A 15,238-nucleotide genomic window follows, 5' to 3' on the forward strand; every position below is an offset into this window, starting at 1 on the left:
GACTACTCCATGCTGTCTGTAGGTTACTCCATGCTGTCTGTAGGTTACTCCATACTCTGTAGGTTACTCCATGTTGTCTGTAGGTTACTCCATGCTGTCTGTAGACTACTCCATGTTGTCTGTAGGTTACTCCATACTCTGTAGGTTACTCCATGTTGTCTGTAGGTTACTCCATACTCTGTAGGTTACTCCATGCTGTCTGTAGGTTACTCCATGCTGTCTGTAGACTACTCCATGTTGTCTGTAGGTTACTCTATACTCTGTAGGTTACTCCATGCTGTCTGCAGACTCTATCGTGCTGTCTGTAGGTTACTCCATGCTGTCTGTAGGTTACTCCATGCTGTCTGTGGGTTACTCCATGCTGTCCGTAGGTTACTCCATGCTGTCTGTGGGCTACTCCATGCTGTCTGTGGGCTACTTCATAATATCTGTAGGCTACTCCATGCTGTATGTAGGTTCCTCCATGCTGTCCGTAGGTTACTCCATGCTGTCTGTAGACTACTCCATGCTGTCTGTAGGTTACTCCATGCTGTCTGTAGACTACTCCATGTTGTCTGTATGTTACTCTATACTCTGTAGGTTACTCCATGCTGTCTGTAGGTTACTCCATGCTGTCTGTAGACTACTCCATGTTGTCTGTAGGTTACTCCATACTCTGTAGGTTACTCCATGCTGTCTGTAGGTTACTCCATGCTGTCTGTAGACTACTCCATGTTGTCTGTAGGCTACTCCATGCTGTATGTAGGTTCCTCCATGCTGTCCGTAGGTTACTCCATGCTGTCTGCAGACTCTATCGTGCTGTCTGTAGGTTACTTCATGCTGTCTGTAGGTTACTCCATGCTGTCTGTAGGTTACTCCATGCTGTCTGTAGGTTACTCCATGCTGTCTGTAGGTTACTCCATGCTGTCTGTAGGTTACTCCATGCTGTCTGTGGGCTACTCCATGCTGTCTGTGGGCTACTTCATGGTGTCTGTAGGTTACTCCATGCTGTCTGTAGGCTACTCCATGTTGTCTGTAGGTTACACCATGCTGTCTGTAGGTTACTCCATGTTGTCTGTAGGTTACTCCATGTTGTCTGTAGGTTACTCCATGCTGTCTGTAGGTTACACCATGCTGTCTGTAGGTTACTCCATGCTATCTCTAGGTTACACCATGCTGTCTGTAGGTTACTCCATGCTATCTCTAGGTTACACCATGCTGTCTGTGGGTTACTCCATGCTGTCTGTAGGTTACTCCATGCTGTCTGTAGGTTACTCCATGTTGTCTGTAGGTTAATCCATGCTGTCTGTAGGTTACACCATGCTGTCTGTGGGTTACTCCATGCTGTCTGTAGGTTACTCCATGCTGTCTGTAGACTACTCCATGCTGTCTGTAGGTTACTCCATGCTGTCTGTAGACTACTCCATGCTGTCTGTAGGCTACTCCATGTTGTCTGTAGGTTACTCCATGCTGTCTGTAGGTTACTCCATGCTGTCTGTAGGTTACTCCATGCTGTCTGTAGACTACTCCATGCTGTCTGTAGACTACTCCATGCTGTCTGTAGACTACTCTATGCTGTCTGTAGACTACTCTATGCTGTCTGTAGGTTACACCATGCTGTCTGTAGGTTACACCATGCTGTTCATAGGTTACTCTATGCTGTCTGTAGGTTACTCCATGCTGTCTGTAGACTACTCCATGCTGTCTGTAGGCTACTCCATGCTGTCTGTGGGCTACTCCATGTTGTCTGTAGGTTACTCCATGTTGTCTGTAGGTTACTCCATGCTGTCTGCAGACTCTATCGTGCTGTCTGTAGGTTACTCCATGCTGTCTGTAGGTTACTCAATGCTGTCCGTAGGTTACTCCATGCTGTCTGTAGGTTACACCATGCTGTCCGTAGGTTACTCAATGCTGTCCGTAGGTTACTCTATGCTGTCCGTAGGTTACTCTATGCTGTCCGTAGGTTACTCCATGCTGTCTGTAGGTTAATCCATTCTGTCCGTAGGTTACTCCATGCTGTCTGTGGGTTACTCCATGCTGTCTGTAGGTTGCTCCATGCTATCTGTAGACTACTCCATGCTGTCTGTAGACTACTCCATGTTGCCTGTAGGTTACTCCATACTCTGTAGGTTACTCCATGCTGTCTGTAGGTTACTCCATGCTGTCTGCAGACTCTATCGTGCTGTCCGTAGGCTACTCCATGCTGTCTGTGGGCTACTTCATAATATCTGTAGGCTACTCCATGCTGTCTGTAGGTTACTCCATGCTGTCCGTAGGTTACTCCATGCTGTCAGCAGACTCTATTGTGCTGTCTGTAGGTTACTTCATGCTGTCTGTAGGTTACTCCATGCTGTCTGTAGGTTACTCCATGCTGTCCATAGGTTACTCCATGCTGTCTGTGGGCTACACCATGCTGTCTGTGGCCCACTTCATGCTGTCTGTAGGCTACTCCATGTTGTCTGTAGGTTACACCATGCTGTCTGTAGGTTACTCAATGCTGTCTGTAGGTTACACCATGCTGTCTGTAGGTTACTCCATGCTGTCTGTAGGTTACTCCATGCTGTCTGTAGGTTACACCATGCTGTCTGTAGGTTACTCCATGCTATCTCTAGGTTACTCCCTGCTGTCTGTAGATTACTCCATGCTATCTCTAGGTTACTCCATGCTGTCTGTAGACTACTCCATGCTTACTCTAGGTCACTCCATGCTGTCTGTAGGCTACTCCATGTTGTCTGTAGGTTACACCATGCTGTCTGTGGGTTACTGCATGCTGTCTGTGGGTTACTCCATGCTGTCCGTAGGTTACTCCATGCTGTCTGTAGGCTACTCCATGTTGTCTGTAGGTTACTCCATGCTGTCTGTAGGCTACTCCATGCTGTCTATAGGTTACACCATGCTGTCTGTAGGCTACTCCATGTTGTCTGTAGGTTACTCCATGCTGTCTGTAGGCTACTCCATGCTGTATGTAGGCTACTCCATGCTGTCTGTAGGTTACTCCATGTTGTCTGTAGGTTACTCAATGCTGTCTGTAGGCTACTCCATGTTGTCTGTAGGTTACTCAATGCTGTCTGTAGGTTACTCAATGCTGTCTGTAGGCTACTCCATGCTGTCTGTAGGCTACTCCATGTTGTCTGTAGGTTACTCCATACTCTGCAGGTTACTCAATGCTGTCTGTAGGTTACTCGATGCTGTCTGTAGGCTACTCCATGCTGTCTGTAGGCTACTCCATGCTGTCTGTAGGTTACTCAATGCTGTCTGTAGGCTACTCAATGCTGTCTGTAGGCTACTCCATGCTGTCTGTAGGCTACTCCATGCTGTCTGTAGGCTACTCCATGTTGTCTGTAGGTTACTCCATACTCTGCAGGTTACTCCATGTTGTCTGTAGGTTACTCCATACTCTGCAGGTTACTCCATGCTGTCTGTAGGCTACTCCATGTTGTCTGTAGGTTACTCCATGCTGTCTGTAGGTTACTCCATGCTGTCTGTAGACTACTCCATGTTGTCTGTAGGTTACTCCATACTCTGCAGGTTACTCCATGCTGTCTGTAGGCTACTCCATGCTGTCTGTAGGCTACTCCATGCTGTCTGTAGGTTACTCCATGCTGTCTGTAGGCTACTCAATGCTGTCTGTAGGCTACTCCATGCTGTCTGTAGGCTACTCAATGCTGTCTGTAGGTTACTCAATGCTGTCTGTAGGCTACTCCATGCTGTCTGTAGGCTACTCCATGCTGTCTGTAGGTTACTCAATGCTGTCTGTAGGTTACTCAATGCTGTCTGTAGGCTACTCCATGCTGTCTGTAGGCTACTCCATGTTGTCTGTAGGTTACTCCATACTCTGCAGGTTACTCCATGCTGTCTGTAGGCTACTCCATGTTGTCTGTAGGTTACTCCATGCTGTCTGTAGGTTACTCCATGCTGTCTGTAGACTACTCCATGTTGTCTGTAGGTTACTCCATACTCTGCAGGTTACTCCATGCTGTCTGTAGGCTACTCCATGCTGTCTGTAGGCTACTCCATACTCTGCAGGTTACTCCATGCTGTCTGTAGGCTACTCCATGCTGTCTGTAGGTTACTCCATGTTGTCTGTAGGTTACTCCATACTCTGCAGGCTACTCCATGTTGTCTGTAGGTTACTCCATACTCTGCAGGTTACTCCATGCTGTCTGTAGGCTACTCCATGTTGTCTGTAGGTTACTCCATGCTGTCTGTAGGTTACTCCATGCTGTCTGTAGACTACTCCATGTTGTCTGTAGGTTACTCCATACTCTGCAGGTTACTCCATGTTGTCTGTAGGTTACTCCATACTCTGCAGGTTACTCCATGCTGTCTGTAGGCTACTCCATGTTGTCTGTAGGTTACTCCATGTTGTCTGTAGGCTACTCCATACTCTGCAGGTTACTCCATGCTGTCTGTAGGCTACTCCATGTTGTCTGTAGGTTACTCCATGCTGTCTGTAGGTTACTCCATGCTGTCTGTAGGCTACTCCGTGTTGTTTGATGGTTCTATCCTTGGTATCCTGATTGTTTTCCTTCTGCCTAGATCTCTGGATGTCTATAATTGCATTAACAATTATTTCTGCATTCCAGTATGCAGCTCAATGTACAAACACTATTACAGTGTTTGACTGTGTGTGTGTGTGTGTGTGTGTGTGTGTGTGTGTGTGTGTGTGTGTGTGTGTGTGTGTGTGTGTGTGTGTGTGTGTGTGTGTGTGTGTGTGTGTGTGTGTACGCAAGTGCGTTACTTAATACATGAAGCTAGAATGTACAAATATTTACCATACTGAGCACTGAGCAAGGTGCAGTGGTTACATACATGAACGCTAAGCAGTTGTCGGTCTGTAATGACTAAAAACAAGATCATGAACCCTACTAACCCTATAATAAACTCAGTGATCTCTATATATCAGTTATTCCTACAGTTTCGTCCTGGTCACTGACGTGTCATTCTCTATCTGGGCTTCCCTTCGGGAATGTACAGTGGCTTTTAATGTGAATCAGAGTGCAGAATCCAGCGACCTTATCCAACAAATGGTGTAAGGCTTTGGCCAGCAGCACCAGCCTCCTATTAGATCCACACACTGGAGTCCTCTGTCCTCCTGTGTGATGTCCAACAGACTGGAGTCCTCTGTCCTCCTGTGTGATGTCCAATAGACTGGAGTCCTCTGTGGTCCTGTGTGATGTCCAACAAAATGGAGCCCTCTGTCCTCCTATGTGATGTCCAACAGAATGAAGCCCTCTGTCCTCCTGTGTGATGTCCAACAAAATGGAGCCCTCTGTCCTCCTATGTGATGTCCAACAGAATGAAGCCCTCTGTCCTCCTGTGTGATGTACAACAGAATGGGGCCCTCTGTCCTCCTGTGTGATGTCCAACAGAATGGAGTCCTTTGTCCTCCTGTGTGATGTCCAACAGAATGGGGCCCATTGTCCTCCTGTGTGATGTCCAACAGAATGGGGCCCTCTGTCCTCCTGTGTGATGTCCAACAGAATGGGGCCCTCTGTCCTCCTGTGTGATGTCCAACAGAATGGGGCCCTCTGTCCTCCTGTGTGATGTCCAACAGAATGGAGTCCTTTGTCCTCCTGTGTGATGTCCAACAGAATGGAGTCCTTTGTCCTCCTGTGTGATGTCCAACATAATGAAGCCCTCTGTCCTCCTGTGTGATGTCCAACAGAATGGAGTCCTTTGTCCTCCTGTGTGATGTCCAACAGAATGGAGTCCTTTGTCCTCCTGTGTGATGTCCAACAGAATGAAGCCCTCTGTCCTCCTGTGTGATGTCCAACAGAATGGAGTCCTTTGTCCTCCTGTGTGATGTCCAACAGAATGGAGCCCTCTGTCCTCCTGTGTGATGTCCAACAGAATGAAGCCCTCTGTCCTCCTGTGTGATGTCCAACAGAATGGAGTCCTTTGTCCTCCTGTGTGATGTCCAACAGAATGAAGCCCTCTGTCCTCCTGTGTGATGTCCAACAGAATGGAGTCCTTTGTCCTCCTGTGTGATGTCCAACAGAATGAAGCCCTCTGTCCTCCTGTGTGATGTCCAACAGAATGGAGTCCTTTGTCCTCCTGTGTGATGTCCAACAGAATGAAGCCCTTTGTCCTCCTGTGTGATGTCCAACAGAATGGAGCCCTCTGTCCTCCTGTGTGATGTCCAACAGAATGGAGTCCTTTGTCCTCCTGTGTGATGTCCAACAGAATGAAGCCCTTTGTCCTCCTGTGTGATGTCCAACAGAATGGAGTCCTTTGTCCTCCTGTGTGATGTCCAACAGAATGGAGCCCTCTGTCCTCCTGTGTGATGTCCAACAGAATGGAGCCCTCTATCCAACAGACTAGTGGGCTCACACTGGAGACTAGAAGGGGTACTGATTTTGGAATGGGATCAGTGAATGGAGCCAGTGTGTATTCTTGTGGACATGACTGGTAGCCAGGACTGCTGGCTTCATAAAATACAGGTAGGGTTGGTTTATATGGCCAGGACTTCTGTGTGTGTGTGTGTGTGTGTGTGTGTGTGTGTGTGTGTGTGTGTGTGTGTGTGTGTGTGTGTGTGTGTGTGTGTGTGTGTGTGTGTGTGTGTGTGTGTGTGTGTGTGTGTGTGTGTGTGTGTGTGTGTGTGTGAGTGTGTGTGTGTCAAGCTGCGATCGATAAGGATGACTCCTCCTCTGATATCTGGTCATCAAGGAGAGATATCGCTGTGGAGATCACATTACTAATAATATTTAATAAAATATATGCCATTTATCATCATCATGAACACATCATGCGATAAATTGACCCTGGATAGATGGACTCAGAGTCTTACCTCTATGTCTCTGGATGGACTGTACTTCAGACAGAGAGAGGATGACTGACACCTGATCCGTGTAACATGAGCTAAATGTCACGTCAGCACCAGCAGCCACCGGCGGGCCAGCAGAGGATTAACTAGTGAATATTCCACACATGGAAACAGGAGGGCATCTAACAAACAGACATTAGACTCACACACAGATACATCATGTAGTGTAGTAGTGAACATCTCACCAAGGGAAACCATATCCCCCTAAACAGAAAGGATACTTGGCACCAAGTGACACACATATGTTTGGCTATTGAATAGCCATTTCACTGTTACAGAGTGGGGTCTGACTTTGCTTTTTAGAAGGAAAATAGTATCTGACAGATATTTGACTGGCTTAAAATATACATACAATATCTGTCTAAATAATTAATACAAAACACATTTCAAGAAATCCCAGTTGATTAATTTCTGATTTAGAAAACAAATGAATCTATTATGGCCAAATATTTTAACAGTGAGGCACTTTAGGCCAACTTTTTCACGATTGCATAAAGCAGGCTTAGAGAGTAATTTCCCGATTAAAACCAAGGCCCTGAATTAGCATGCAGTACAGTCAAGAGGACATTAGCTGTGAGTTGTGTGTGAGTGCAGAGCTGCGGCTAGGTGTTTGGATGTTGTAATGTCTGGGGGTATTTGCCCCAACGCAAACAACCTTCTTTACTCTACGCTCTCGCAATGTTCCCAATTAACCGCTTACTGCTAATCTACCCAATTGTCATCTGAATTTTGCGTGACGTCAGTTGGACTGGCTGGATGAGTGTGTGTGTGTGTGTGTGTGTGTGTGTGTGTGTGTGTGTGTGTGTGTGTGTGTGTGTGTGTGTGTGTGTGTGTGTGTGTGTGTGTGTGTGTGTGTGTGTGTGTGTGTGTGTGTGTGTGTGTGTGTGTGTGTGTGTGTGTGTGTGTGTGTGTGTGAGAGAGAGAGCAAAAAGGTGAGAGAAGCAGAAAGAGAACCTGTCTTAGCAGAGTGATTCTCTGTTCACACGAGGAAAGGCAGGAGCCTCACAACATCATGCGTCTCCTTTTAGTCGCTCGGTGTGCCAGTCCTTCTCTCCCACAGAATAGAATGTGTTATCATCATCATCTCTGTCAACATGAGAGAACTGGACACACCTCTTCTCTTCACCAAACTCCTTCCATCCTATCCATTACAGTGAAATACTTACTGACAAGCCCTTAACCAACAGGTGTAGACCTTACTGTGAAATGCTTACTTACTTCTTGAAGAAGAATACGTGTCAGAAAGTATTTACCAAAATGAAGAAGAAATGGACAAAGCAAATCTCTCTCTCTCTCTCTCTCTCTCTCTCTCTCTCTCTCTCTCTCTCACTCACACACACACACACACACGTACTCTGTATGTTCATAATCATTTCACAATCTGATTTATTGTACAAATTTAATTGAAATGTATATATATATATATATATATATATATATATGTGTGTGTGTGTGTGTGTGTGTGTGTGTGTGTGTTATATTTCATACGGCTTAGCCTATACATTCAGCGTTATCTTCTTGATGCTGAAACAATTTCCATCGCCAAATCTCATCTCACCATCTAGGAAAGAGACTAAACTTCCCTGATGTGAACAGACAGTTAATTTGGTGTTTACATGGCAACATGTGCCCGCATCAACCGCCAAATCAAACAATATTGAACACAGGCAAAGGTTATCCTACTTACCCACAACATGACACTCTCAAACATTAGACACACAGAGAGAAGATAACAATCATCATGCTTTCTCCATACCTTTCATTCAACCATTTCTCCTTATTCCAGTGGAAGATTCTCGTTGCGATACCCCGGTCTTCAAGCTCTGGACCGTAAGCACGAGTGTAAAAAGTGCGGTGAATAAAGAGCATGTGTGTACTCACACAGGAAGAGGATCCTGCGAGCCCAGCCCGCCGCGGTGGTTTCTCCGCCTCTCCTCAACACTCACATAAAGGATGTGTTGTTACCTGATTCAGCATGCCCTTATAGCACAATAAACACTACTGGCTTTCATACATTCATACAGTCCTATGCCAGCAAGAACGTAGCTTAGTCCTTTTCGACTGAATCTCCTAAGTGAGACATGTGGATCTGGATTCGTCTATACCCAATTTTAGTTGTTCTGCAGCTTATATTATTTGGTCTTGTCTGGTTCTGAGATAGACTGGCAGTCCATATGAAAACAACAGGGAGATGAGAGTTGAGAAAATCCCCTAACGCACAGCATGCGTAAAAAGCGCAGCACGGTTCTGTCTTTTGGTCTTGTATGAACATATAGGCAAACAACTTTGGTGTTGAAATATCAAATGTACCATTATTGGCTAATATGAAGAGGGAAATAAATGTTAGTCTAAAAATAAATGCCAGTCTATCCCGATTGATATCCTATTTCAATTTGAACTGCGTGACCGTTATTCTAAAAAGGTGCGTCTACACTGTAAAAATACACAACAAAAAAACACAAGTCTAGTTTCAACGATTTAGTTTTAAGTAACTGGTACCACAGTTTTTTTTTGTTTACTCAATTTTTCCGTCAAAGTTGTACTTGAACTTAAACATTTTAGTTGTCCCAAACTTAACTCCAACATGAGAAAACAGACAAAAATGTAATCAACTTAATATGACGTGTTTGCTCAATTTGTCTCATATGTTCATTCAACTAGAAATTATTATTATTATTATTTAGGGAATCTTACCTAAAAAAAGGCTGTGGAACTAGTTACAGACACAGTGCTTTCTGCACTTCAAAATAAATCTCAGCTCTGTTAAAAATACGTCAGTTGAAAATATGTCAGTTGAAAACATTGTCTGTTAAAAGTACTGTGTGTGTAACTAGTTCCACAGGCTTTTTTTTCAGGTACGATGCCAAAAAAATGAGACACATTGAGCAAACATCATTTTAAGTTGACTGAACTTTTGCAGAAGTTTTTTTTTTCAATGACAAAAGGTTGACAACTCTATTAAAAGGCTGTGGAAACAATAATATTTAGTTGAAATCAGTTGTGAATAGGGAACCCTGTTTTCGCCTGCCGTCTGTGGTATTTTGAGTTGAGGTTTAGGCAACTGAGGTCCTCTTGTTGCAACTCTGTTCTGCGATTTAGAAGCAGAGCTGCACAGTGGTATGAAAACCACAGCTGCCCGCCAGTCTACCGTACAGTGGTTTATTCATCATGTCCACTCATTACACACATTCCCTCCAGCTGTGTCTCAAAGGAACACTGAGAACAGGTCTCAGAGCAGTGTCTGAGGTCAGACAGTTCATTTGGGTACTTGGGAAGTCTGGCTCAAGCAGGTCCTGAGAACCTCACACATGTTGTGTGATTGTGACATGCATTCAAGCCGAGTAAAAAGTCAAACCGTTCAAACAGCCTAAGTTTTTTTTGTTGCTCTCTTGGGACTAGTTTGCACTGGCAAAGTGTTATATAATGGTTGCATCACCAAGAAGAGCTGGAAAAATGTATTGTGAGTTTTGTCAACCCGTTCATTGGAGTGACTTCGCCTCACAAGCCTACCTACCTCATGGTAGCCCATAGCCTTGCTGTATCCTATAGCCTCGGTGTAGCCTATAGCCTCGGTGTAGCCTCGCTGTAGCCTATAGCCTTGCTGTATCCTATAGCCTCGGTGTAGCCTATAGCCTCGGTGTAGCCTCGCTGTAGCCTATATCCTTGCTGTAGCCTATAGCCTCACTGTAGCCTAAATGAGCAAACTATGGCCACCGCCAAGAGGTCTAGACCATTATGGCACACTTGATCTATGCCACAGGTGTGCACTTGCCCTGTAGTTGTAGGGTTGCTGGTTCAAGACCTCTCAATTGCTAAACTGGTGGCAGCTCTTTCAACAGGACAGCTGAACAAGGTGTCTTAAAGGTGTCTCTGATCACCTGTCACCATTGTCACCTTGACAATAACTGCTGTCATAAAAACCCAAATGTACATTTTTATGGTCAAGATGCTGACCTAAAGGCACTTCAGCTGAGTAAGGACAGCAAGTTTCTTCAACAGATTCTAAATAATTCACCATCATTGCATAAGTTAATTAACCAGAGGACTGAACGGCCCAGTCAGCACTGTGTAGGCAGTATTTCAGTCAGAGACCATAACGTAATGGGAGGCAAGGAGCTGACTGAACAAGCGCTATGCCTATGGCATTTCAGAGGTTTGTTTAACACAAAATTCCTCTACTTTGTCAAGCCTCTTTTAATTCAAAGGATCATGTTCAGTTTAGCATTTGGTCAAATCCCCCTCAAACTAGTTTCCCTGTTTGACATATTGCAATAGCAACTCTCTCAAAATATTCTTAAAAATACATTGTTTACATGAAATGCTTTCTCACAAAAGATAATAGGTGGAAAAACATTCTGAGAAATTCTGTAGCATATAATCTCTAGCTGAGGATGCAGCCTTATAAGTGAGTCTATGTCGACATCCTGTGGTATAAAGGATATCACTGGAATAACGTGCAAAGGCATTAGCGTTACCTTGTTAGTTTTACATCCATCAAGTGGACATTATTCAATTATTTTACATCAGCATGATTTGTTATAATAACATCTCTGGAGCATTCTCTTTATGTAACTACAACAAGGGCCTTATGTAACCTAAATATCAATCAAATCTATAGAGACAGGCTTGGATGTGTGCTGACTGTTGACTATCGTAATCAAAGTCGAAGAGCTTGCCAACTTACAAGGAAAACAAAATGATTGTGATTAAATGCAAAGAGGTGCGCAGGCAATGAAGAGTATTTAGGTTACATAAGGCCCTTGTTCTTGTTGACTTAGCTATGGTGAATTAACTATGGTGAAAATACTATCTTATGGGCTTTTCTTTTAGCATTCTAATGGCACACTGGGGAATGGCACTGACTCGATTGTTCCATAACATCCTAACACTTTACAATAACTATCAGACTGTAAACAGACAGCAAAGGATTTATTCATTATTGTGCATTTTAAGTCATATAAAACAAAATATAAAAAATTGCCAAACGCCTCAAAATATGTATTCTGAAAATATAAGCCACTCATGTCTATTCATTAGAAAAAAATACATATTGTCATTGTAGTGTAGAAGTTTAGAAAATAGATATTATTACATTGTTGTGGAGAAGTTTAGAATATAGACAGTATTACATTGTAGTGCAGAAGTTTAGAATATAGACAGTATTACATTGTAGTGCAGAAGTTTAGAATATAGACAGTATTACATTGTAGTGCAGAAGTTTAGAATATAGACAGTATTACATTGTAGTGCAGAAGTTTAGAATATAGACAGTATTACATTGTAGTGTAGAAGTTTAGAATATAGACAGTATTACATTGTAGTGGAGAAGTTTAGAATATAGACAGTATTACATTGTAGTGCAGAAGTTTAGAATATAGACAGTATTACATTGTAGTGTAGAAGTTTAGAATATAGACAGTATTACATTGTAGTGGAGAAGTTTAGAATATAGACAGTATTACATTGTAGTTTAGAATATAGACAGTATTACATTGTAGTGTAGAAGTTTAGAATATAGACAGTATTACATTGTAGTGTAGAAGTTTAGAATATAGACAGTATTACATTGTAGTGTAGAAGTTTAGAATATAGACAGTATTACATTGTAGTGCAGAAGTTTAGAATATAGACAGTATTACATTGTAGTGCAGAAGTTTAGAATATAGACAGTATTACATTGTAGTGGAGAAGTTTAGAATATAGACAGTATTACATTGTAGTTTAGAATATAGACAGTATTACATTGTAGTGTAGAAGTTTAGAATATAGACAGTATTACATTGTAGTGTAGAAGTTTAGAATATAGACAGTATTACATTGTAGTTGTCACGCCCTGGTCTTAGTATTTTGTGTTTTCTTTATTATTTTGGTCAGGCCAGGGTGTGACATGGGTTAATTATGTGGTGTTTTGTCTTGGGGTTTTGTAGGTATTTGGATTGTGGTATAGTGGGGTTGTCTAGAAAAGTCTATGGTTGCCTGAAGTGGTTTTCAATCAGAGGCAGGTGTTTATCGTTGTCTCTGATTGGGAACCATATTTAGGCAGCCATATTCTTTGACTGTTTCGTGGGTGATTGTTCCCTGTCTCAGTGTTTGTTTGCACCAGATAAGGCTGTTTAGGTTTTCACGTTTATTGTTTTTGTATGGTTCGTCTTTATTAAAGATTAATCGAAATAACCGCACTGCATTTTGGTCCGCCTCTCCTTCATCGGAAGAAAAACTTAACAGTAGTGCAGAAGTTTAGAATATAGACAGTATTACATTGTAGTGCAGAAGTTTAGAATATAGACAGTATTACATTGTAGTGTAGAAGTTTAGAATATAGACAGTATTACATTGTAGTGCAGAAGTTTAGAATATAGACATTATTACATTTTAGTGTAGAAGTTTAGAATATAGACAGTATTGTAGTGTATTACATTGTAAAATATGGTTGTATTATAGACTCTAGAATATAGACTGTATTACATTGTAGTGCAGAAGTTTAGAATATAGACAGTATTACATTGTAGTGTAGAAGTTTAGAATATAGACATTATTACATTTTAGTGTAGAAGTTTAGAATATAGACAGTATTGTAGTGTATTACATTGTAAAATATGGTTGTATTATAGACTCTAGAATATAGACTGTATTACATTGTAGTGCAGAAGTTTAGAATATAGACAGTATTGCGTTGTAGTGCAGAAGTTTAGAATAGACAGCTAGATAAGAACAGTCTATGGGTTAGGAGCAGGAAGGTGCTCTAGAATGTAGAATGATGTATTTTAGAATGTCTAGGAAGCTTTAAAGTTCTGGAAGACTTCGGCCACCTCAAGTCAGCTCCTGAAGCAGGCCAGGCCCTGGTCCCGGATCTGTTTCCTGCCTTTGGCTGTGATCACATCTCCATTCTCCTTCACAATCACTAGCTTGGGGAATGCTGTGATTTTGTACCTGTTCTTGAGATCACTGGGAAGGAAAAGTGGAACAGCACAGGGCACAATCAGGTCTTTATCACCACATGGTCCATACCAGGCAAAAATAATACATTCACTTTTTATGAAGGCACAAAGGATTGTTTCAGTCACAGAAACCAATTATGAGAGGGATGTTGCAGGATAGCTACACACGTTTCTCATAATTGATAGGTGAGAATAACAATTTCAGAACACATGTTCTACAACAGTGGTTCCCAACCAGGGGTTCTAGGTACGTGGCCTATCCACAGGGGGTACTTGAGAAGACTCATGAGACCATAGGCCTACTGGTAAAATGCACATGAGGGGGTACTTCAGGGGTACTCCGGGCAGAGCAAAATTCAGTTGGTCGTACAGTAACCGAAAAAGGTTGGGAACCACTGTTCTACAACATAAAATACAGGTCCCAATGTGTCAGAGCATACAGTAGGCTAGCCTTGCAGAGTTCCAATCACTTTGGCTAATCAGGCACGTAGAGACCTTGCCCTATTTTTAAACCTAATCCCTCAGAGGGTGACGCATAAACCCTTTAAAAAGCCCGTAGCCTACAGTTAGCCTGCTGTGCTATGGGATAGGATACAAACCGTGGGGAAAAGCATATACGATCAGTTCAGCCATAATGTATGTAGACATTTTTGTGTCACTAGGCTATTTACAATAACTCAAATAGGAATAGGCTACAATAAATAAGCTAAATCCTAAGAATTTACTGTTTGTATTGATCCGTCCATGGCAGGGCCAGCCAGTCTCCGTGCATGTCATGATAATATTCCACCATATCATCACTTGACTTGTCAGAAGATATGAAAACTATTTCGAACTGTGCAGGTGGCTCGCTCTCCTCGACAAGTTCCGTGTAAAAATCGCATAGACTAGGGATGAAATCTCGACAAGGCGGGCACCAGCTGGCAGAAAAATATATTCCTACTACTTTATTCCTGAGAGTTTCCTCTGGATCAATAAGATCCCCTTCTTTATTGAGCAGAGTTTTCCCAACAAAAACCTCCACCATGGTCGAATCGAACAGTTCTAGTTATATACAGGTTTAGTTATACAAAAATATTTGGGACAGCCACGAACGACCTAGGCAACTGTAGTCAAAACCAGTTTAAGACGGTTACAGTTGTAGCAGTTACTCGCGGTGAACCGTTACTAACCAAGACGTGAAATCACTCGTAGAAGTGCAAAACGGTCATCATTTTCATTCTTCAATCACTATATAGATAGTAACTATCACCTTACAACCTGTCATAACGAACTGTATCGACTGCTGTAGAGCTGGTTACTGTTGGTTGGCTAAAACAAACTGCCAGTTTGATTGACATCTCACGTGGCCAATCAGTGTCCTAAGTCCTCTACGTAACTATTTAAAGGTACAATCAGTAATATTTACATAGCCTTATGTCTTTATACCTGCTGAACACTGTGTATGTGACGAATACATTTGATTGAGGGTGATCTTCTGTACGAGAAATACCTA

The 15,238-nt window shown here is 42.7% G+C and overlaps 2 protein-coding genes across 2 annotated transcripts in view; both read right to left on the minus strand.

Annotated features, from left to right (window-relative positions):
- The window catches only part of LOC109892046 (chondroitin sulfate N-acetylgalactosaminyltransferase 1-like), a 53,520-nt gene extending 44,570 nt beyond the window's left edge, over nucleotides 1-8,950 (minus strand). The window contains exon 1 of the mRNA XM_020484465.2: nucleotides 8,562-8,950. The gene's annotated coding sequence lies outside the window, so the exon portion shown is untranslated. The remainder of the gene's footprint in view (nucleotides 1-8,561) is intronic.
- Nucleotides 8,951-11,717: 2,767 nt separating this feature from the next.
- On the minus strand, nucleotides 11,718-15,037 carry LOC109892047 (nucleoredoxin-like protein 2). The gene is made up of 2 exons (XM_020484466.2): nucleotides 14,469-15,037; nucleotides 11,718-13,750 (listed from the first exon to the last, which is right to left on the minus strand). The coding sequence occupies exons 1-2, from the start codon at nucleotides 14,768-14,770 to the stop codon at nucleotides 13,621-13,623; spliced, it is 432 nt and encodes a 143-aa protein (XP_020340055.1). The 5' UTR covers nucleotides 14,771-15,037; the 3' UTR covers nucleotides 11,718-13,620.
- Nucleotides 15,038-15,238: the final 201 nt, after the last annotated feature.

This window comes from Oncorhynchus kisutch, linkage group LG6, assembly GCF_002021735.2.
Source record: "Oncorhynchus kisutch isolate 150728-3 linkage group LG6, Okis_V2, whole genome shotgun sequence".
NCBI lineage: Eukaryota > Metazoa > Chordata > Actinopteri > Salmoniformes > Salmonidae > Oncorhynchus > Oncorhynchus kisutch.